The sequence below is a fragment of the Perissodus microlepis genome, chromosome 9 (assembly GCF_051167445.1).
Source record: "Perissodus microlepis isolate ML-2025 ecotype Zambia chromosome 9, ASM5116744v1, whole genome shotgun sequence".
NCBI lineage: Eukaryota > Metazoa > Chordata > Actinopteri > Cichliformes > Cichlidae > Perissodus > Perissodus microlepis.
The window spans coordinates 5,286,815-5,309,957 of NC_140469.1; the positions used below are offsets into that span (position 1 = coordinate 5,286,815).

The window sequence follows — 23,143 nt, forward strand, 5'->3', positions numbered from 1 at the left end:
GAAAAGGAAAGCGACATGAGGTTCTGCTCGTACATGTCACGACTAATGTTGCTTCTGTTGACTGAATAATGAGTATGATGGAAAGTTACAGCCACAATGCTGTGAATCTAAACATGGTCACAAGCACTTCCAAGGCCTCCGAATGTGAACTCTTCAGCACCTCAGACTCATGCACATTAGTCCAGGTGACTGCCTTCCCCTGGGCTACCTTCTATTAGGCTTTACAAGCCAATAGAAGTCTCACAGCAACACGAGTCACATTAGTGTTGGTGATATTGGTGGTTTGGATGAGCGGCGTGATAAATGGCAAAAAAGACAAAAGAGTAAACCTTCAGTATCAGACATCTGTTCCATGTCTTTGGAAAGAGAAGCAAAAACAGAATAACACAAAAGTATACATTTAGCACCTACGCAACATGAGCTCAGAGGCTAACGAGGTAACAAAGTCGTGTCATTAATTTAAATCAGATTTAAGCAATGGCTGAACCCTTAAAGTCCTGAAAAACCCTCCTGAAACCATCTGTTAACATGAAAGCAGGGTGACATGCTCTAACAGGGAAACACAGAAATGAAGTGCAACTGACCATCCTGTGGTTTAGAGATGGCAATGTTGCCATTCTTGGGTTTGGACGGCACAGGATTCTGAAGAGCAGCAGGGGAGGCCAGACCTGCAGCAACAGAGACGTACATATACATGTGATGACTCGGGTACAATCTGAAGGGGAAGGGCTGTTTATGATTTTAGTAAAAACACAAATTCATTTGTTTTCATAGTTTCACAGGCAGATGCAGTACTATCAGTTTGTAGGTTCACACAGAAAGCAACAGGTGTGGGTATCTTTGCATGTGTTGTATGTTACAGAGCTCTGGAATAATAAGCAGGAATAGTTAATGAAACTGTCCATCGTTTGCCACGTCAGGGTAAGTGCACAGCTAATGCGGAGAGCTCCAACCATTAAATCATTTTCTGCTTCAGCGAAGGCCTTGGAGCAGCTACTCTGGCCTGATGGAGGGAAAACGAGAGTCATTCTCCCCAAGCTGCTAGCTGTGGAGCAAGCTTTTTTTAAGCACTCAGGACACAGAGCTGAGGCTGACGTTAACTCTTTATTGCTCTGCAGCAGTGCATAATGAGCACAGGTATGCCAGTGGAAAGTGAGTGTTTTTGCCCTCTGACCTTTCTTCACCATGCGTGCAGCCACAGTGAACTGGGTCGAGTCATTGGCAGCACCGTGGCCTTTGGACTTCCAGGATTCCTCTCGGGCCACGATCAGCTGCTTCCTCTCCTCAATGGACATGTGAGCCTCGATCCTCTGAGACTCCATCTCTGCCTCTGCTAACCTCTGAGAAAAGAGGGAGGACAAGTCAGTGTCAAGTGTAGGAGAACACTTCTCAGGTGCCTTACTGCATCATTTGTAATGTGTGATGCATTCCAGGGAGCATTTTGTGAATGGGTTACCCATCACATCCCTGCATTTATTTAAATGTCCTTCATAAAAGTGCTTGCTATACAAACTCAAAGCCCACAGGACAAATATGGCCCTTTACAAATTGTCATGTGGCCACAAAATCTTTTAAGACTATTTATAAATTTTACCCTGCTTAGCTGAAGCTGCACAACGATCATTAAGCACCACATTTGGAGTCACACGCCAAATTAAACAGCGTTTCCTGTACTTTCACGGAAGTAAACAGACTGTTGATAACAAGGTCAGAAAGTCTCCAGAGACGTGGGAGACCGAATACTTCTCGGCATCGACCCACAGATCCATTTGCTGAGATATAAACTCAGTTTTCTTTTCTGCACGCCAGCAGAGGTTTGGAGTCGTAGAGGCGCTGCAGAAAGCTGCTGAACTGTAACGCAAAATACGTGTTGGATCCAAATGGCAATGAAGAAGGACGAAAACTGCAGAGAAGCTGCAGTATATTCACAGCTTTCAGGCATTTATGCACAGAAACTTGATGCCAGAAGATTCGGCTGTACAATGCAGCTAACTTGCTCTGTTAAAGCTGTAATGTAAAGACAATGATTTTATAAACACCTCCAGTCTCCTAGTAGCTGTAATATTCAGGCTTTTGATTAACGCTGTGGTCAGCAGGGCTGTTAGGTGAGGAAGCGAGGTTGTTGGGCTAAATGGCACGTCCATTAAGATGCCTGGATGTGGGTTTTATCTGGACAAAAATCAACAACATTTTGGGGAAATGCCAGATGTGATTCTCATTTTTGAGTGTGGCCTTTGAGTTTGACACCCCTGTTCAAACTGCACTCATCACTAAAATCTACCCATCAAAATGGACACAGTACTGCATCTTTTGCAGTCTGTGTGTTTAAATGTTTCCCACATTCATAAACAACAAAGTGCCCAAATACACAAAGAGTACACACAGAGAAAATGAGAAAATCTTTGCCTCACACAGCACTAAAGTCATTCACCTCTATTTGAACAGTATTAAGAAATGACACATGACTGTGTGGGTGTTTAAAGTAACTCGTGACAGTAAAATGGAAGAAGTCTATTGAATATAGCAGACTGCAACTCATGCCGATCGTGACTGGAGCTTTGATTGCTGTGTTTGTGTGGAGGCTGCCAGCGGTGAGTGGGAGGGGGAGGAATTGCCCAGAAAGCTGTGTATAGCTTTGAAAGGGTCACCTTTCGTCTCCAGGGGTGTTTTTCATCCACCTGCACGGGTCCGCGAGATCTGATGGCCTTCACAACCAGAGGGATGGATGAGGAAGGTAAGAAAAGATGAGGATTATGGATGAAAAGACGGAAGAAAAGATCCAAGCTCTGCACAAGCACGAGAAGCTGCAGGGGCTGCCATGCTGGCCCTGTGCTGATAACGATGTGCGACTTATATCAATATCAGTGTGCTAGTGCCTGAATGGTTTTGCCTCCCATACACCACAGTGGATTTTAAATCAAAAAAGTGCAGACTTCAGCTCTAATTCACCAATTACCAGTTCATTAATTAACCATTAAGGACATTTTTATACAGTCTCAGTTTTTCAGAAACTCAAAAGTAAATGGTGGTGTACAGAGGCAAAAATTAAAGAAATTCCACCACTGTCCAAATATTTATGAACCTGAGAAGGAACACATTAATAATGCATATTAACCACAGTGATGTGGCTAAGGAGCAAAGTTGTAGAGTAGGGTTTGTAATGTGTGAGTTTAGTGAAGCAGGTGTGTGAGCAAGTACAACAAGCAATGCAAGGCAGCAAGACCTGTTGACACGTCCTACCTGGCTGGCTGATTCGGTTGCATTGTAAGGAGGCTCAGGAGGAGTAGAGAAAGTAGCAGCAAACACTGGCTCCTATGGAAGCCACAGAAATAGGAAATGTACACATACACATGAAGGGGATGATCAGGAGTATAGCAGCTGCAGGGTTGTCGCTGGGATTTTAGAAACACTGGCATCATGCGAAACAAGGCTTTAATGTATCAGTTTTCTAGTTACATGTAGTGTGAGACTCTTTGCAAAAACAACTGTACAATGAACTCTGCGGCTCTGGAGATTTTTCAACGGGTTTCAGGAAATAACAAGTTGTGTCACAGACGAGGCATTGGGATGATCTCAGTTTGGGGTTAGAGGCTCCAAACTTACAACAGAAAGTCTTCATTCCAGATGACCAACAAGGGAGGGGCTGATGAGGAGCTTGACTTGCATTAGTAAGTAAAGGTCAGGGTATTCTCGCCTGTGTCATATTCAGGGGAGTGTAACAATAAAAAAAAGAGATAATCTAATTTAAAGTGCAGTTCAGTTACTTTGCAGAAACCTTGTTTTGCTGTAACATTACAACAAAATGCAACAGCAGTTATTTGGACTCAAACCTGTCAGGTATGTTATCCACCACTACCATTCATTCAGTCTGGTTCAAGTGTTGCGGGTGAGCATTGTGTATAAGACAATCTGATCTCATTTGGTTGAATGGTTCTCATTAATTACCAAAACGCTGTTGCCTCAGTAGTGTTTCCCCAAGACGTACAGCTGCCTGCTCTACTCTGTATGCGCATGTGCACAATCATGCTCGCTTAGCTGGTTAACTTCACAGTGAGGGTTTAAAAAAGATTCACAATATGGTTCTCATGGACATGTTTACTTTTTCCACTGATGTACCATAAGCTGAATTTAAAGAATTATGTCATATTTGTGTTTTTACCATTTAAAAATTTCCCCGTTAGTGGTTATTGATGGTTTTCCTCACTTTTAATCATTTATATTCTTTCTTGTTACTTGTATCCACCAATGAAACAAACACATTGGGCAAACAATACACATTAATAATAAATTAATAAAAAATCCCTGCAGCCACATTAATATGCCAAGCCACAGCCCTGAACCACTGGAACAGAGATGAAACTGGAAGCAGATTGAAGCACGCCAAACTGACTCTTGAGATTTTAGACCAACTTTCAGACAAATCTTACGCCACAAGAAAGATTTGTCATAAATGTGAGTCGATTAGAGAAGCAGAGGTTGCGTGCCAAAGTCAATATGATAAATGGGAAATTTTAAACTCAATTAAATTAGATTCATAGTGTAAGACAGAACAGGAAATTCTAACAATTATAAATCTGAAACCTGATGAGCAGTGGTGGGATGAGGAACACAGCATAATTACAACAATCAGAATGATTATTAATACAATTTGTCTTTAAGACACACCCACACGGAGTTCCACCACCAGTACCACCACAAACAGACACACACAAACGTAGCTCTGTGTGTTCCACCAAGGCTAAGAGTTTTCAACAGGAAACAAAGTTAAAGATGGAAAAATGAAAACTAAATGCATTTGACACATACGTGCACACACGTTTGGTTTCTGCACGGGCCTTACCCAAAGCTGGTCGGACACAGCAAACTCGTCAATCATCATCATCGCTTCATCATCCTACAGACGAGCAGCCAAAGAAAAAGGGACAGTTCCCAGCATTCATTTCACACACAGGCCAAAGCACATTACTCCCGCTCCCTGTGAGTCTTTACAGATTCTATACTCCAGGTATGACATTTATCACGTGGGCGAATGGTTAATTTCTAGGTAAATATCAAGTTTGTAGTATGTGTAAAGTAAAAAGAAACAAACTCCATCAAAAAGTAAAGTTGTCCAAATACCTTTATTCTGCTCTACTTGCTGTTTTTCTCTGACTCTGTTCTGTATCTGCTTTATCTGTAGTTTTGCACTTCTTCGATTCAAAACAGGAAACCTGATGAATCATATCTACTCGCTCGGATGAATTGGAGGATGGAAACAAGATGAAAAACATCAACTGCCCTTCCCCTTGACCTGGACCCAGCCATCACTTCAAATTGATTAGGTCTTGAAAGATTTCCCTGATTTGATTAAGACATCATATCTTTTAAAAAAACCAAACAAAAAACCCCCAGAAAAAGCTCCTCAATCAGTGTGTCTGATTGCACACGATGAATCAAAGCTACGTAGGTAAAGTACTTCCTGACCTTAAATAAACTACTAACCCAAAATGAAAATATGTATGTGTAAAGCTGTCGAGCTGAGCAAACCTTGATAAGCTGCTGGAAACAAAAACAGCTGTGCCACGGCAACTGAATATGTCTAAACAGAGAGGTGCGTGTCCTGTGCCTGACCTAACCCTTCCTTCAAAAACAGAAACGCAGTCAACATGCAGAGGAAAGAAATCAGGTTTATTTTTTTATTTTAAAAAAGAAAAAGTAAAGGACATGCAAACAGAGACAAACAGAAGAGTGAAAGTTTACATGTAACATGCAGTTAACTAGAAACAAAGGCCTAGCATGACTAAACACAGAGGCTACATTTTACAGTTCAGTTAGTACAACACTCACATGTAGCTGACAGTTTGAATACTTTTCAACTCTCAGAGAAAAGTTAAAAACTCTACAAAGTGCTCTCAGCTTTTCTCTGGAGGGGAAAACCATCTCAGTATGTGAGTCATTCAGGCAACAAATAGGATTCAAATCCAACTTAATTAAGCTTCTTTAATCTTCATAACAAGTATAAAACATACATGAGGCAAAACTTTGGAAGTCAAAGGCTGCAAATACTCATGTTCAATCATGTGTTCCAAGTTTTTATGAGTGACTGGCTACTGTTTCCAAGATGCTCAAGTTTTTTATATTCTACATTTATATACACACACCCTTCAAATGAGATTAAATCATGACTGATTAATTTTCATGTTTGTTCTATTAATATTTTATCGTCATAATGCGAAATAAAACTCTTAAACAGCAGGATTATTCTATGTCAACTCCCCCCAAAACTTATTTAGAGATTTGAGATATCCATTTCAAGTACCAGGTATACTATCACAAGTACAGTTATGTATAGTTTATTACATGGCTACATGTAGTAATTATTAATACATTAATTCGTGCGGGGCTAAATGAATCAGAATTAAGTGAATAGCTTAGGAAGAGTGGCCCTATGAATATTATAGCCTGCGTGCTTTAACTTTTGCTACTTTAGAAATGATTCATCACAACGCAAAACTGCATTTGTGATTGTCAGCCTTGGGATTATATTACTATTATATAAATAGGGTTTCACTATCTATTAGAAATCTGATAAGCTAAAATGTTGGGATAACGTAAAAGTTACCCAAGTATTTGAACTGCGTGCGTTTAATTTCACTGCATTTATGCATTTTCGGCCTAAAATCAAATTGGATTTTAAAGGTTTGACGTATGAAAAAATTAGTATCCTAAAAAGAAAGGAAAGAAAAAAATGTTCATGATTGAATAGTGGCAGCCGCAGGCTTCCATATTTAGGAAATAAAAACAGCATGCCCCATGAAGTATTGTGTGACTGATCCAGACACCACAGTATGTATTCTACTGCCAGGATGGAAGACATGCAGATTATCTCTTGATACAGTCCAAGAACAAAAACATGCAACAGCTGCTTGAGACAGAACAGAGAAAAGAGAAAAAGATCAAAAGACACAGACACAGACAAAAACACGACCTCTCTGTTTAGAGATATTGAAAATTGTTACCATGCTCCTTGTAGCTCTGTTCTACAGAAGTGATTGTTTAAAGGGTATCAGTCTTTGATCAGATTTTTCTTTCTGTACACGTCAGCAATAGAAGATCGAGAACACCGACTGAGCGGCATGATCTCAGAGGCTGACACAGGAAATACTTGCTTTCATAATGCGACACAGTCGATCAAATCAAATTAACCAACTCACTGCATCACTTCTGCATTCAGGTCTTGTGGACATAAAGTAGCAGAGTCAGTCATGAATGCATGCTGCTATGACTACGTGCAAAAACATGAGCGATACAAGGGACAACCTCAGGCTTCTCTGTTGAAGTGCTAATTCAGCAGTGAGTGCTCACGTCAGGTGGTTACCTTCTTCTTGAAGCTCTGCTCCACCTCCCAGAGTTGAGCGTTCTGCTCTGCTGCAGCAATCTTCACCACATCCTGCTTCTTATTGATCCTGTTCCTCCAGTCCTCCTCGCCACTCTTCTTTAACAAGGCGACTCTGAGTGGGGAAGGGGAGAGGATCATGAGCTGTAGCATACAAATAATGTTTTTCAGTTGAGTTTTTTGTAGTTAGAGGACACTTTTCAAAACAGAAAAACGCAACAAATCCTTATTTTGGCTAGGCTTTCAAATTTAATCCAGAGCATTTATGGAAAACTTGAGCAATTTGTTTAATAGGTAAGTTTTATGAAGATGATTTTGAGACACTTTGTCAAACGTGACATGACAAACTGTATGTTAAGGATGGCACAAAAGCAACTACACGCTGTGGTTTTAATGAAGAGCCACTGAGTTTGCAGCTGCAGGCAGACTCTTTATTTCCACATGTGCCGAAGAAACACAAAACCTTACTTCCCCAGAGCTTTTAGCCCAACCTGTCACAATAGTAAAGCCAACAAAAAGCAGCCATGCTCCTGTACATTTATGAATGAGAAGACAGCAGACATTAAACAGAGGCAGCGAGCATGTCGTTTAGGAGCTGCAGAAGTAAACAGTGTACAGACAGAGCAATGACAGCTCTGATCCAATTACACATAAACATTGATTAGAGAAGCCAGTCAGTGTAACAGGAGCTGGGAAAGTAACTCAAACCTCAACCCTGAATTTTTCATCTTTTTAATAAGGAAAACTGGGATTAGGTTTAAAATACTCGACAAGTCTAAAAACCTAAACGTGAGCAAGAACAGAGGTTCAATTAATGAGCTCTCATCTGTGAGCTGGGGCAGACAGGACCAATATATGCAAGAGGTCAGGGTCCTGGCTGTGCCCCACTTGCCCCCCATCACAAGCACCCCCTCTGTGACCCAGCGAGGAAATGTCCTGTTCTGCCCCCAGGGCTACACAGCGAATGCAAAAACAGGATGAAAGCAGCACTCAGTCGAACTTGCAAGCTGTATCTGGGATACAGACCCTTGCTCCAGAGAAATGCTTTGAACGTGGGAACGACACAAATTAGTCAAGACATGGTCAAAGAGTCAGATTTACGAGAAGTACAATAACTGGTACAAACTCCACAGGCTTTAACACCAGTTTACATGCAACTTTATTATATCATCAGTCAGTTTAGAGCATGATTAGTGTCCTATGTCTGCCAGTCAACTAGCACGAACAGCTCAATTATCCCAGTATGACATAACAGGACTTATGTAAGGATTTGCTCAGGAATCCAATACTCAGCTTTAGTTTTGTTATATAACAACAATGAAATGTAATGAAACTCATTCAATAGAAAAAAAATCTAATTTCTTTATCATAGCCAGCATTTTGCTTCTGTTAATACTCCAGACTTCATCCCAGGAAGCTCAACAGTAAAGAAAAAAAAAAAACCTCTAATACCCTAAAAACTCCTCCCTCTTTGCCCTCATGATGTAATTTTCAGTCATCACATTTTATACATTCTTAATTTAAAAGTAAAAGAGCTGATCACAAATGTGCTACGACTGATGACCATTCATGAATAATGAAACCATTGGTCCTAAGTCATTTAGCATTTTTATGCACTGAAGCCTGTTTTCAGTGACCACGGCATTTTGTCTTGAAATACATGTCTTTTCTTTAAAAAACAATGACATTTAAACTTATTTTTATTGTTAATGAATAAAAAAAATAACATGTAGCTAGCAGAGCAAACCGTGATTTCTTTTGCTTTGCTCTTGTAGGATTAATTTACCGAGAAACAGGTAAATGGTATTCTGCAATACGTGAATATGGTCAGACATGCAGTAAATATATATTAAATCCTATCTTAGCACACTTCCATGCTCACCTCTCTCTGATGGACATGTGTCGGGCCATCATCATGTCGCTCAGTTCGTCTCCCTGCTCAGGTTGAACCGGGCCAGCTGGGTGTGCGTTGCTGTCTGTGTGCGGGTCTGCTGCTTCGGGGAAGCCAGATGCTGCTCTGGATGTTACCACAGTGGATTCCAGCAGGTCTGCGAGTGTGAGCACACGGAAATAGTGAGAGGAGAGGGGGAGAGAAAATAAATAAAAATCAGTAACTCAGCAGCAGCTCCATAAACATTAACTGTGACAGCTTGTATGATCTTTTGAGGAAAATACATTAACTAAGAATCGCTGTGTAGGGTGTAAACCCTTTAACATAACAGTCATCAGAGGTGTCACAGTGCAGACTCAGCATCTCAAAGCAGCATCGCAGCAATCATCTTTCATGCTCACCGAAATAATCCCATCCACCTCGTGAGAAGCAGCAAAGACACTTTTCACAGCTTTAAACATCTCTGCCACAGCTGTAATCAAATAACCCACACTGGAGACTCAGGTCAACGCACTATTCCTTCCCCCTGCCCCGAAACAAGTTCCACAGTTCCAGTTTGACTGATTTCTATTTTCTGACAAGCCACATGCTGACACAGAGACAGTGAACGGCAGTTACTGCAGTGCTCAGATACAAAGGAAGCCTGAAAACCACAGTCTGAACTCAACATTTTCACTCAGACACACAGGAAGTGGGGTTGGATTAGAACTTGTTGACAGAAACCGATACCAACTGTTAGCATAGTTTGCTCTTTAAATTTTTAAAACCTATTTTAGTCTTCTGATTAGCTTCACTTTTTTCATTTATTTCTGTTAAACTCCAGTGTTCTACCCAGAAACACTAACTCTGCATGCTAACCAAAATAAGCTTCCCATTTAACACCAAATTAAGTTGCAGGTGCACCTTACTAACCAAGATAACAACCTACTGCTAGCTTTAACCTACAAGTCCACAGCACTACCCTCTGATCCAAATATTTCCAGTTACTAAAAAAAGGAAATATGCATCTATCCATTCATCCATCCTCTTCTCCTCTTCAGGGTCTATAACACATATCGCTGTTGAATGCTAATATAGACAAGTTACAGTTATCATTCTCCCCAAATCTTAATGTAAACTTGGCAAGTTTATAAACTTCAGTAAAGACAGAACAAACAGCAGAGTAGTTCAGGCAATAAAAAGCAGACTGATGCTTTTGAGCTCCTCCTCCTGCTGTTTTTTTACCTCCGCTGGTGGCCCTGCTCCTCTGGCTTTGCTCCTGGCTGTCCTGGAGCCTGTGGCTCTTTGAGCTCCACAGCACTTCCTCTTCTATCGCACTGTCCGGCCGCTGCTGCAGCTGCTCCTCCTCTGCTTCTTCCTCCTCTTCTCTCCTTTCTCTTCCACTCTGGGGCTGGGGCAGTGCTGTCTGCCTGACTGCTCTCTCAGGAGACGGCAACTTCCTCTTCCCCCCTCCCAGATCAATCTGGTCTTCCCCTTGGGGCAAAATGTGATGCCTATGATGATCTGAGGATCCCTGGGACCCCCCGACTGGGCCGTCTGGTTGGCGAGTGGGTAGAGACCTGTCAGAGCTGGGATAGGTGGGCTCCACGCAGGCTGCAGTGGATATGTGGATGTCTCCGGCGTGGTCACTGGACACCGTCCCGCCTGCTCTGAGTGCAGAGGAAGACGAGGAAGATAGGTGGTGTCCAAACCGAGAGCCTGTGCCATTTTGAAGCTGTGTAATGCAGACAGACAAAGAAGTGGGTCAGTTTGCTACAGAGGCTGAGAAACGGCTCGGGCAAAGTGCACACACAAACAATCGAGAGAATAACGCTGACTAATCACAGCCTGCCTGACTCAGTGCACTTCCTGGGCATCACACAGCAGCCTCTCTTAATGGTCAGCCCACATCACAAAGCCATGCCAGCAGCCGCCGACGCACAACGCATGACAAACACTTTCAGTTTATAACAACTAGGTTCATAATCCATAGAGGAGAACTAACCTGCCACTTCTGCTGAGGAACAAATGACAAGCAACAGAAAGCAGCCATGTCAAGGAAACTTGCAACATGTATCCATCCATTAACTCGCTTTTGCTTCAAATTTCTCTCTCATACTTCCCCCACAATCAAACTTTCAACCCCTGTGGCTGTAGATGGGAGTTGAACTGCTTTTGGTTTCCCTCTTCTTTGTCACAGAGACATCTTTTAAAGCCCACAGACTCGCTGATATGTGTGCTTCATCCATCCACGCCTCTTTATTGAACTGGGGATGATGACTCAGAGCTTTATCACAAGCTGGGCCATGCAACGTACATTCAGAATGAAATCACACCAATGTGGAGACGAGCCAAAAAAGAAAACACAGAGCGTGTTGTTCACAGAAATGGACGGTCATTTCTGAGAAGAGTGCTCCCGCTGTGTCAGCCTCCACTGATGCAGGCAAGTGGTGGTCGGTGACTGTTCAGAGGAAGCTTACTTGTAGGTCTTCTACCAGACTGTCACACAGCTCCTGCTCATCACTGAGGTCTACGTCTGAGAGCTCCTGGAGCAGAAACACCAGCATGCTGCAGTTCTTGTTTCATGGATTTTCTACTTTAGTAGCAGGAGTTTAATTATAACCCCTGCAAACCCACTGACTAACAGATAACATGTCATCATTGCAACTTCTCTCAATTTTTCCACCTTTAAATGTTTTTTTCCCTTTTCCATATATCATCACTTCGGTGCTCTCACATTTCTTCAATTTTCAGTGAACACTAGAATAATTCTGTCATCCTGTCTGTCCATCCATGCCCACTTGAAACTCTGTTAACATTCATTACCCTTAAACAGCAATCTGCTCCCAGAGCTGGACAGCAGCTGTTTAGTTACATCATCATTTATATTCATTAACAGAATTTTCACTTTTCCTCTTGTGTTCTCTAAAAATATTAATTCATGTACTCTGTGCATAAGACACTGGATTGACCGAGTAAGTCATGACACATTATTACTACATTTATACTCCACCTTTGTATTGTGTGGCCCCCTGTAAATACCTCTATTGCCCCTGCTGAGGGTTTTTTGTACTTTCCTCATTTGATTTCCCTGCAAATTCTTTTTTTACATGTGTATGATGTGATTTACCAAACACTAACACTGAGAGTGAATGTGTACAGTAAGAAAGCAAAGTTAAGAGGTCTTCTCCCAGTGAACCGAAGCACCGGAGAAACAAAGTGACCTTGCTGCTTCCCCACCTGTTCCATATCTCCCAGTGTGATGGGCTGTGTCTGGTAGCGAGCGTTGGCCCTCCGCTGCCGCGTGTCCCCTCTTGTGTGGGTGACCCTGGTTGGGGGCTGAGCCAGCCGGTTGAACAGCGCCATCTTTTCAGCCAGACTGAGGGTGCAGAGGTCAGGCTCCTCCTGAGTCTCGCTCTGCTTTGTATCTTTTTCTTTTAGTGACGACGTCTGCGTCGGGCCCCGGATCTCCTTGGTATCCTGCGCCTGGCGGGCCTCCCTCACTTGCTCATGGGCAACAGCACTTTGCTGTGAGGATGCCTGCAGGCTGAGGAGGGGAGAAGACATCCAAGAGGCAAAGAGGGAGAAGAAAACGGAGACTTCTGTAAGCTTGTGGGGAGCTCATGCAAGCCAGCGAGTGGCATGTCAGAGAGAGGATGCGGGTCTGTGTGCATTTTCTGGCAGCCAATAAAAGTTGCCAACACAGAGCTAAAAAGGTTTGCTACACATGCAGGGTGAGTCATGCTCACCAAGCAGTGAGTTAAAATCCCAGAGGTCCTATCTTAGCAAGTAATTCATGTAGTTTCCTCCGATCGCACATGAGGGCACCAAACCTTAAAACTGTGCATTAGAACTTTACCAGCAACTCAATCCTATAGTTTAAAACACAGTGAACGAAGAAAAACTGCATAGCAGCCAAGACTCAAACGTGTTAGTCAAACACCGCACTTCGATGTGAGCATACATATCTGTGCACACACGTCTGCTGTGTACCTGTATGGTGGGACAGTGCTGTAAACTAGGGTGGGGCTAGGGACGCGTGCTACGGCAGCGTGAGCAGACACCATTTGTGGCACGTGAGATGGGGCGCTACAGTGGTCAAGGACAGGGACACAGTCGTACACACACAGAGGACAGAGAAGACAGGAAGGTGCAAACATGAAGACTAGGATGGTGGTTAAAGTTTCATGTAGATGTGAGGACAGTGAAAAAGTCAGAGGCACAGCTTTCTTTAAGAAACAATTTCACGCAGAAAGAAAAGTTTAAATCTACAAAAACTGGTAACATCCTAGAATAAAAAGTCTTAGTTGCTGATATGGTCTTACTTATTCTTCATACATTTACACTAAAGTGCGACCCAAATATAATGAAGGCGAGTGGAATTTCACAGCAAGGTCTCTCCACAGATGGATGCCTACACACAAGTGCACAGTTGAGTTTGTTCCGCTTTGATAAACTAGGAGAACGTCCCTTTAGAGCACTTTTCGAATAGAACAGATGTGCATGTATTTACTTTAATGCACTTAAAGATTTTACACCTCTGATTTATTGACCTGATATGTGCTGTCAGGAAGACACAGATCTGTAGATGGAGTCTTAGTGGTCATTCCCCGGCCACAGCGTGTGACAAAAAGGGGAGGAGGGTTGAGGTTTTGCTATTATAGCCCCGGAACTATGCAATTCTCATCAAAATGAGCGATTAAAATTTTTGCTCCTTTTAGATAGTCTCCAGAAACATTTCTTTGTGAAAGGTTTTAAAATGAGTACAATTATAGTAATAAAAATTAAAGTAATGAGAATAAAAACCCACATGTGAAACATTTTCAGAGTAAAAAAATCACAAGGTTCTTAGTAAAAGGACCAGACGTACTTTTTTCTTGTCTCACATTTGTACTCACCATGGGCTCATTTTCAAGCTTACATTTACTTAGTCATTCTTCCTGATAGAACTATATAATTATACACTTTCTCTTTGCCTATCAAGAAAGTAAGTTACCCTATTATTGTTAGAGGTGTCTTTCACATTACATAGCATCAAACAAGGTGACAGAGCCTTACGTGGCTGCGATGACTACTTCCTCAGTTGTGACCGGCTGAGTTCTGGATCGATCTTGGGTCCGTCTTAGTCTCCTGTCCACAGCGGCATTCCTGGACCGCAGTTTAGGAGCTCCGCCCTCGACGCTCTTCTCCAGTTCCTGGATGGAGATAATTACGGTAAACATTGGTCATCTTTAGAAATGAACACAGCTGATTACACAAACTGTACAGACCTCCTCTGGTCCTTAGCAGATCTTGCAACTAAATAAATAAATAAAAAATGTAATTGCTTTTTTTTTTTTTTTTAAAGCAAAATGAACAAGCAAAACTACCTGCACCTTACTGCTTCCACATGAAATAAGAGCTACATCTGAGACTCTACAGGCTGAGAAATGAACAGGCTTAGGATTGAAGCAACACTGTGAAGAGGACAGAGACACAATTCTTCCACAAAAATGTGAGAACCTGATGCAATCATACAGAAAAGGTTTCCTTCAACTTCTTCCTGCTAAAAGTGATTCTAGAAGCCGCTGAATTATGGCACAAATCATTTCAGGAATAATGCTGGCTCAGTTGTGACTCACATCTGCAATCAAAATTTCTAAATCCTCAAAGTAAGAGGAGGACAGGAAATTGAAATCAGAATACTTTATTAATCCCAGAGTCCGCAATCATACCCATAACTGGAATGAAGTTTTTCCTCAGCTTGGAACCTCGTACTCAGACAATATAAGATGCCCAACAGGCTGAAGTCAAAACTCACCCTGAAGAGAGAGCGCTTAGCTGCGACGCTCAGCTTGGCCCGTTCATCTAGCTTCTCTTCATCAGCTGCAACAAAGGAAAAAAAAAGTTAGAGCTAGAAACCAACTCTAACTACATAAATTCTGCTTCACAGTTCTCTGTATCATCTATACTTTGTTTTAAGTTTTTTTTTAATCTTAATATTTTATTGTTTTATGCTACCATAGACACTCTGTAAAACACTACTTAAAATTTCTGCCAAAGACACTAAAACACCAAATTATATTGCCAGAAAGAGCAAATAAGTTTTGTAATGTGATTATTTACATATATTTCTATTCATACACTAATGATTCTATTAAGTGTACACTTTGAGTACACAAAATAAAAAAAAAGGGTTTCAACAAATGTCCTTGAAACCATGGGGTGCAACTTTACAGAAACAACAGAGACACTTTATTTCTCCATGAACACCAACACATTCCAGGCTTCTTGCATAAGTAACCCTCATTTCCTCCTCAGTCAACAATATCCTCCTCTTCCATAGCTGTCACTTCAGTCCTTTGCCCACCACTTCACCCCAATAACAGCTCTGCATGGCTACGAATCTGTGAGTTTTATTGACTGTACACGGTCTCTTGTTGCGAACTCAGTGCTAGTTCGACCCTGTACAGTATGTACAACGCCTAAGCATTATACTTATAATATCGCATTAAACTGCCATCATGTAAGGACATTTCAAAGGCAGACGATTTATACAAACTCGTTAAGCTAGTATTAGCTTAATTAGCTAGCTTGCTCTAGTTTAAAATGTACTAACAGTGGTTATTTCAAATGACTGTAGTCACTAGTCGCTGATTAAAGATCCTACTTTAGTCTACATATTTACTAAATTATAGGTCAAAAAAAGAATGGTATGCAGTAACACTGACATTATTATAATATGCAAAAAACTTAAGTCACTTTAAAAGAAACTGAACACTTTAGCACTCTAGCTAGCTTTGGATAAAAATGGTAACAGAAGAGCATCTTAAGATGATAGGTACATTTATGCTCTATAAACCTTTCCCAATAATCTAATTATTTAACACACAGAAGTATGACAACTATTGTGTGATACCTATCAATCGTTATTAACACCATCTGGCTTAATGGCAGGGAAAAAACAAACAAACCACTAAACCCGTCACTGGAGTCACTCAGGAGACTATAAAAAGATGGACAGGTGTGAGGAATATACGCGCTTTATTCTCTGCAAGACACATGCCATGACATCATCAAACAGCTATCCCTTTGACGCTGCAGTGCTGAGCTCTGGCCTACATAATACTCGCCAAAGCATCCCGACCAAGTCATGTTTATAAAAAGCAGATGAGCTGGCTCTGCCCTAAGCGGGGCCACAGTGATGTTATGCTACTGTGAGCACCATTAATGACTCTGTAAACTCCACTTCAAAATATCCTGCTTTGCCATAAAATAAAGACGACCTAAAACAACAGATTTAAGTCACCAGGCCTCCATCCTTGAGTCTATTACTGAAGCCACTGAAAAGTCATTCTGTTCACTTATAGATGAGTGCAGCTGTAAATAATCAGTAATGCTGTTTTCATAGTTAGTCACTGACCACTGAACTGCAGATACTACTACATGAACCTATGCAGTTATGATACAGAGCAGATATAAATGGAAAGGCAGTTGAACTAAAGCATAAATGTAACTGCATTCTTTTTCCATCCTCGTGATCTCAGCAGCCATCCAAAGAATTATAAAAGAAACTTTGCTGTATCAGTCTGTGACATGACAATGTGTAGCGTTTAAGTTGGCTCTCATGTAAAATTAACCAAGAAAACCCTGAAACTGAAACAATGTCCATGTGATTCAGCATTTCCACATGGACGTCTACAGAAATATTAGATGTGGTTATTTTAGTGTATGAGCTCTACTTTTGTTGTATGATATCTATACCAGAGTAGAAAATAAGATGCAATGAGCCATGCATTCTATCTACTTATTATTATACCTACTTACTGTTACTGTATTCTGAAAATCTAAATCTGAGGTTAGTGAGAAAAACTACTTACCTTCAGTAGAAGCAAAGTCTGAACTCACACAAGACCTTCAAAAGCACAAAAAGAAAAAGGTGATCAGTTCGAAGCATATGTATAACAATAAAAAAGGTGAGTAAATCAGACGGTGGCGAGTGGTTAGAGATAGGAAGGCTAGCGGCGTGCTGAGAAAAGCAGTAGTTTGTGGTATGCTGGAAATGTGACAGCTCGCGTTAGAATTGAAAAATGGAGAGAAAGCAGACCAAGCTAGAGAATTAGACAGCATTACATTAGTCTGCTCTGATCCATGGTCTCGGGACTTGATTACTGACAAAGGCCAATTCATGCGTCCTCACTGTGGTCACATGTGATGACCACTGCCAAGCCCCAATCAGAGGGACCTTTGGCCTTTAAACTTCCTTGTTTGCTAATGTCGTTAGAATGAAAATCAAGGAGAGGGAGGGTGTTTAGGTCTGTATATGTGAGCATTATTCTCACTGGCCTGTTTCACTGTGATGATATTGATAGGACTATGGTACCTGGGTAGAGACTAATATATATTTGATTACAGGTCACCCGAACATGACTAAAATCAACATTTCGTTGCATTCCAAATTAAACAAAGTTGTGATTTCTTTTAACATGCATGCGTTTCACACTTAGCCGTGCATTCTTGAATCCAGAGCAGTACCTATCAGTCTCATGGCGCTCAGCAGAAGTGATGGGCTGTGTCCTAAACCTCTCAGAGGTCTTTCTACTCTCCCCAGGATAGATATACTGCCGGGGCCTGCGCCCCATGTCCCTTTCCCCTCTCCATGGGGCCTCGTAGCCCGTCAGTGCCCTGCACTCCTCCATTTCACTGGAGGGGCCATTCAGGGAGAGGGATCAACAGACAGAAAACCCAAAGGAAAGAGAGAATACAGAGTTGTCAGGGAGAAATAGAGAGGGACATGGTGTAAAATAAAACTGTTTAAAAGCAGAGGTGTTGAACATTCAACCACACCTCTGGTTTTTAAAATCGAGCCTATGAGCAAGCCCATGCAGATTTTTTAATAGTTTAAACACACACACGAGCCCCAGGCAGTATTCAAACAACTCACAGTGCCATTAAAGTAGAGACAAACACCGTACTGCAGGAAGATTAGTGTTAGGAAATTAATGCATGTATGCCATGTCTACAGATTAAATGAACCACTGTGCTTGGGATGTTAGCATCACACCAGATGCAGCTGCTTGTTAGTCGTTGAGTAGCCAGATGATGTTAGGTAATAAGCATCAGAGTCACAGCAGCCAGCCAGCGAGTACAGGCCATGCAGCATTTTACCACCTACAGCTCATTCCTGCGGCTGGTTGGAGGAGTGGTGGTGCTCTCCATGTAGGAATGTCTGAGCTGTGCAACAGACACCCTGGTGTCCTGGTGACTCTCCCCATTGCTCAAACTTTCTCCTTCTCTGACCTCCTGGGGTTCCTTGGTTTGGTGTTGCAAGGTCCTCTGATTGGGTCCTCGCTGATTTCCAGCATCAGACACAGATCGGCTCAGAGCTGTGGTGGAGCTGGAACTTCCTGGCCCTGTGTGAGATGTTCTGGGCTCAATGTGGGTCGCAGCCGGTCTTTTGTGGGCACGATCAGCGTTTTCCCGCTCTCTGGGTCGGCGCTCTGCCGCCTGCAGACAGGAGGTATACTCTGCTTCCTCCCGTCTAGGTCTGCCTCCAAGTCCCCCTCTAACAGGTTCCTCTGCCTCAGCCTCTCTTTGCATCCTGTACACGACCAGCTCCTCCTCACCTCGCCCTCTCCATGGGTCTTCAGTGCTCCTCTCTCTGCGCCGGATCTGTGAAGGCAAGACTGCTTTTCTGCTCCTCAGAAGGCCCTCTGTCTTGACCGCCTCAGCCTCACCAGCTTCTTCCTCTTCCACCTGCTGTTGCTGCTGCCCAGTTCTGGATGTAGGACCAGAGGTCATGGACAAATAACTGGGGTAATTGCCAACTTCTTGCCCTCCCTGTGGACCAGACTGGCTGTGCTGAACTTGTGGATGATGGTGGGAGTAGGCCTGCTGTGGGCCTAGTGGGTCTGCGTGGTAGCGTGTAGAAGCCTGGGGCTGGTGCTGAAATTGTCTGCGGTACACTAGGCCTTCTGTAACATTTCCGAACTCTGGGCTCTTCTGGCGGCCCTCCTCCCTGACAAGCCTCTCCCTAACTCTGATTCTTCAGGGAGACAAAGGACTGGTTAACATTTGGAAAACATCAATAGGCAAAGCATAGCTCTCATAGAAGCTCAGAAAGATGACTTTGATTGTGATCCTTTGTGTGTCAGCCTTTGAGCACTAAAGGAGGAGCTCAGCCTCTTGTTTGACATTAGGGCTGGACACTGACAAAGCATGCAGGGTCAAGATTTTATATTTGGATGCAAGACCAGTATAAATACTGGCTCAGATGTTTAGTCTTCCTGACTCAAATATTTCATAAAACCATAAACATACCATACAAGCCGGATTAAAACCAACATACAGCTTTGCCTGATATGAACTGGTTTAGAATTATTTCCAGGCTCTCTCTCACACTGGCAATAATGGTTAAATTCTTACTAAGATCTGATTCTTGAAGAAAGTATTCAAAAACAAAACAAAACAAAAACAAAACACCCACAACTCACAAATCCAGTCACCGACAGCATAATTGTTAAAAAGGCAATACTGTACTAGCATTTGTCATTGTTGATATAATATGATCCATCACACAGCTGTTACCAAATGGGGTTTAAGCTAAACACAGCAAAAGGTGAGTGAGAAATGAAGTTATGGTTGGAAGCCAAGGGGACTGGAGCTGGTGACAATGAGGATGAGGATGACTGTTCAGCAGACGTCCAAAGCTCAAAAGCAGAGATTATTAAACATTCGCCTGCCGGTCAACTCAGGACCCTAAGTGAGTAAATGCAGCATCATCACAGAAATGTATAATAATAATATTTAAAAAACTGGAGCCCTGTAATGAGCTGCTGTTTAAAAAGCACAGCTCATAAAGGTTGGTCCAGATTGGGGAATGAATGGGAACATGGTAGATGATAACTGGGGGTGAGAAACAACCAGCCTTGGTCTACCTTGAAGGCCAGTTGATGAGGGAGTGGGTGTCGCCTTCAGCATCAGTCTGGAGGAACCAATCAGTACTAAGTTTCGTCTTTGCACTGCACCAAGAGAAACCCAATGGGAAACGTGATTGACTGGGCAGTTGGGTCTGAATTCAGTGTTGAGGTCTTTTTCTTGAAGCATATAAGCCGAGACAAAACTATATTACACACTCCACTGACTTCACATTAAGACTGACTGAAGAGACACTGAGTTTAGCAATCAGCACAATCTCAAGAACACAAGTTTAACTCCCACACGATACATTTAATTGCCACAGTAAAAATATGAATAATAAGTCTCATATTTAAGGCTTGTTGAATTATGACCAATGGTCAGACAGTGCAGTTATATTACATCAGATCTTATTACATAGATAGCATCTATGTAATAAGATAGCATCTATCTATAGATAGCATCAGTGTTATCAACAAATGAGTGTATCTGGAGAGAGGGCTCTTTAAATGTACGCCTCTGTAGCTGAGGTTTTATCTGCAGAAGCAGATATTCAAGGGAAATGCCATCTCACTCCACCAGAGCCAGATGAGTCATGCTGGCCCTCTGATGCTGAGTAAAGGCAAACAGTGTGAATTTTTCACTAAGCACAGATCAGGGTTCAGCAGAACTGGAAAAAATGTTGATCAGTTATAAATACATTAAGAGATCAACTGAAGAATGAAGGGAGGAAACAAAAATCAGTTTGTGAAGCAAATCTCTTTTTTAGGGATACAAGAACCTGAATTTAACACCTCACTACACAACACAAAGTCATATCTGTTAGCCTTGGATTCAAGTGGGGAAACAGACCTGACGCAGGTCATGAGGTAGAAATGTTTTACTTGAGTAACTGGAGATTACAAATTACAGATAGTCTTCTGACTGGACCAATCAGTTGGCTCTTCCTCAACTATAGCAAGGCTCATGTCTCTGTGTGGAAACATTTCAACTCCTAAGCAAATCGATAGTTGCAACAGAATTAATTTTGACCAGCTGATTGAATATTTAGAAACCTTAGACAGTCTACTGAATAAACTGCTAGCTTCCAGTACTGACACTTGTGGTTGTGTAAGAATAATAAGTTATCATCTGCGTATAAACGTATTGTGATTTATTGTAGATTATACACCTTTGATGAGGCTATTCTGTTGGACTGCTGCAGCGAGCTCCATTTGTGAAGCAAAGATGTTAAAATCCTTAAGATATCCACTTTATTGTACAGCACTTAGCAAAACACTACAACTTGGAATTTTGATACTACTACAAAAATAACAAACTAAACTAAACTGTTAGTGGATAATCAGTGCAGCTCTGCACTTAATTTGCAGAGCTGTGGCTTGGGTGGTAGAGTGGGTCTACAAACTGAAGGGTCACTTGATCCCACGCTCTTCCAAGTCCAGAATGCATGAGACTTGCAGTAGAAACTCTCATTTGTTGAGCTTGAGTGCTCAACTTTGTGGAAAGGCACTATATAAGTACCGTTACAGTTAATTGTTGTTTTGATTATTTTCTGTCACCAGTTCCATTAAGTTTCAATGCTGATAAAGGAGATGAAAATGATCGTGCTGGAATAAAAGTGCATCAAGCTTTTGCTAATGATGACATTTGGGTTGCTCTGAACATTTCACTACAAGAGCTAAAACGTAGCATTTCATGTTAGTCTCCCACACATCCAATGAAAAAGGAGAGCGGAGACACTCCTATTTGCTTGTTTCTCCTCAGGGTTCACTGGTCTTGATCAGACCCAGCTGTGGGTCAGAGATGTAGCTGTGGAGTCACACTGAGCTGCCCAGTAACACAACACCCTCCCTGCACCATGGACACACATACAACCTGGCCAAGTTTTGAAACCTGAGAGGGAAACTGAGGAAAAGAAAGAGGGGGCGATGCAGAGGGGAACACAGATGGATTGGGAATAATGTCCCGGACGGATGTAGAAGCAAGGAATGCACCTTCATATGTTTGTTTGCAGTGGAACAGTGCAGGGCTGGAGCCTGGTCATGATCTGGGTTGGGCAAGAAACAGGGGTGCATACACTGATTCTTTCTTTTCCAACAGTTATGGGGCTGAAACAACTCTTAGTACGTCCTCTCTAAAGAGCCGCTAGCTCAGGTGTTTTAATATTTGGGTGTCATTTTTGTCCTTTTAGCCACCATTTAAACATACAATTAAAGGATGGACTCACAACGACAGTGTTATCCATCCCTCCCTTTAGGCAAATGCAGTGTATCATTTTGGTGCACATGCTAAAGTACTATCCACAACTTAGTAAGAGATCCTCTGTGAATCTGAAAAATATCCCAATTTGCTCTTCAAGACATCCAACTGAAATCTCTAGAATAAACATACAGCACAGAACAGCATAGGCAGACTAATCTGCCCAGTTGTAGGTGACTGTGGGAGCTGGTCTGTTCCAGGACGAGCTCGGATTGCATGACCTTGTATCAAACAAGAGTCCTGCTAAGAGAACGACCTTGGACATGTGGAACGAACAGAGCAACAGTGACAGAAATAGATGGAGATATGGATCCATCCTTTAAACACAATGCAGTGTGAACAAAGTTCTGGTTCTGGTTCAAACCCCATGTTTGTATGTGAAGGGAATCTTGGGAGCTTAATGCAGAAAAAGTCTCCCGAAACAAGGGACAATTTATGTATAAAGTAAAATATGAAACTCCTCAAAAATCTGGAGTCACGTAGAAAACTCAGGGTTGTCCATTTTCAACCAAATCAAACTTAAAAAAAAGAAAACGGTTTGCTACAACAATGTGTCTTCCTCCCTCCACAAGTCACAACAAGCTAATCTTGTTGTGACACCATTGTTACAATGTAACAATGGTGTCACAGTTACCAGCAGAAAAACATGGATACATCTATGTTTCTGCAAATGCAGTGACGTCTGACCTTTTTTATTCCATGTTGTGTTGAGAGTGTTGCTGTGTTAGAGGGAGTACTGCACA

General features: G+C 42.1%; 1 protein-coding gene across 15 annotated transcripts in view; it reads right to left on the reverse strand.

Moving 5' to 3' along the window:
- svila (supervillin a) overlaps positions 1 to 23,143 on the reverse strand; it is a 77,179-nt gene that overhangs the window by 14,175 nt on the left and 39,861 nt on the right. For 2 of the 15 annotated variants that reach the window (XM_084938809.1, XM_084938796.1), the window contains exons 7-23: positions 20,162 to 20,245; positions 18,400 to 19,269; positions 17,760 to 17,927; positions 17,105 to 17,139; positions 15,046 to 15,110; positions 14,304 to 14,440; positions 12,486 to 12,792; positions 11,726 to 11,791; positions 10,491 to 10,980; positions 9,258 to 9,423; positions 7,358 to 7,490; positions 4,841 to 4,894; positions 3,241 to 3,312; positions 2,649 to 2,705; positions 1,175 to 1,340; positions 585 to 668; positions 330 to 356 (exon numbers count right to left, since the gene is read on the reverse strand). In XM_084938809.1, the coding sequence (XP_084794935.1) occupies positions 330 to 356; positions 585 to 668; positions 1,175 to 1,340; positions 2,649 to 2,705; positions 3,241 to 3,312; positions 4,841 to 4,894; positions 7,358 to 7,490; positions 9,258 to 9,423; positions 10,491 to 10,980; positions 11,726 to 11,791; positions 12,486 to 12,792; positions 14,304 to 14,440; positions 15,046 to 15,110; positions 17,105 to 17,139; positions 17,760 to 17,927; positions 18,400 to 19,269; positions 20,162 to 20,245 (2,981 nt within the window). The remainder of the gene's footprint in view (positions 1 to 329; positions 357 to 584; positions 669 to 1,174; positions 1,341 to 2,648; positions 2,706 to 3,240; positions 3,313 to 4,840; positions 4,895 to 7,357; positions 7,491 to 9,257; positions 9,424 to 10,490; positions 10,981 to 11,725; positions 11,792 to 12,485; positions 12,793 to 14,303; positions 14,441 to 15,045; positions 15,111 to 17,104; positions 17,140 to 17,759; positions 17,928 to 18,399; positions 19,270 to 20,161; positions 20,246 to 23,143) is intronic. The other 13 variants (XM_084938798.1, XM_084938802.1, XM_084938801.1 and 10 more) reach the window with 13 other exon arrangements.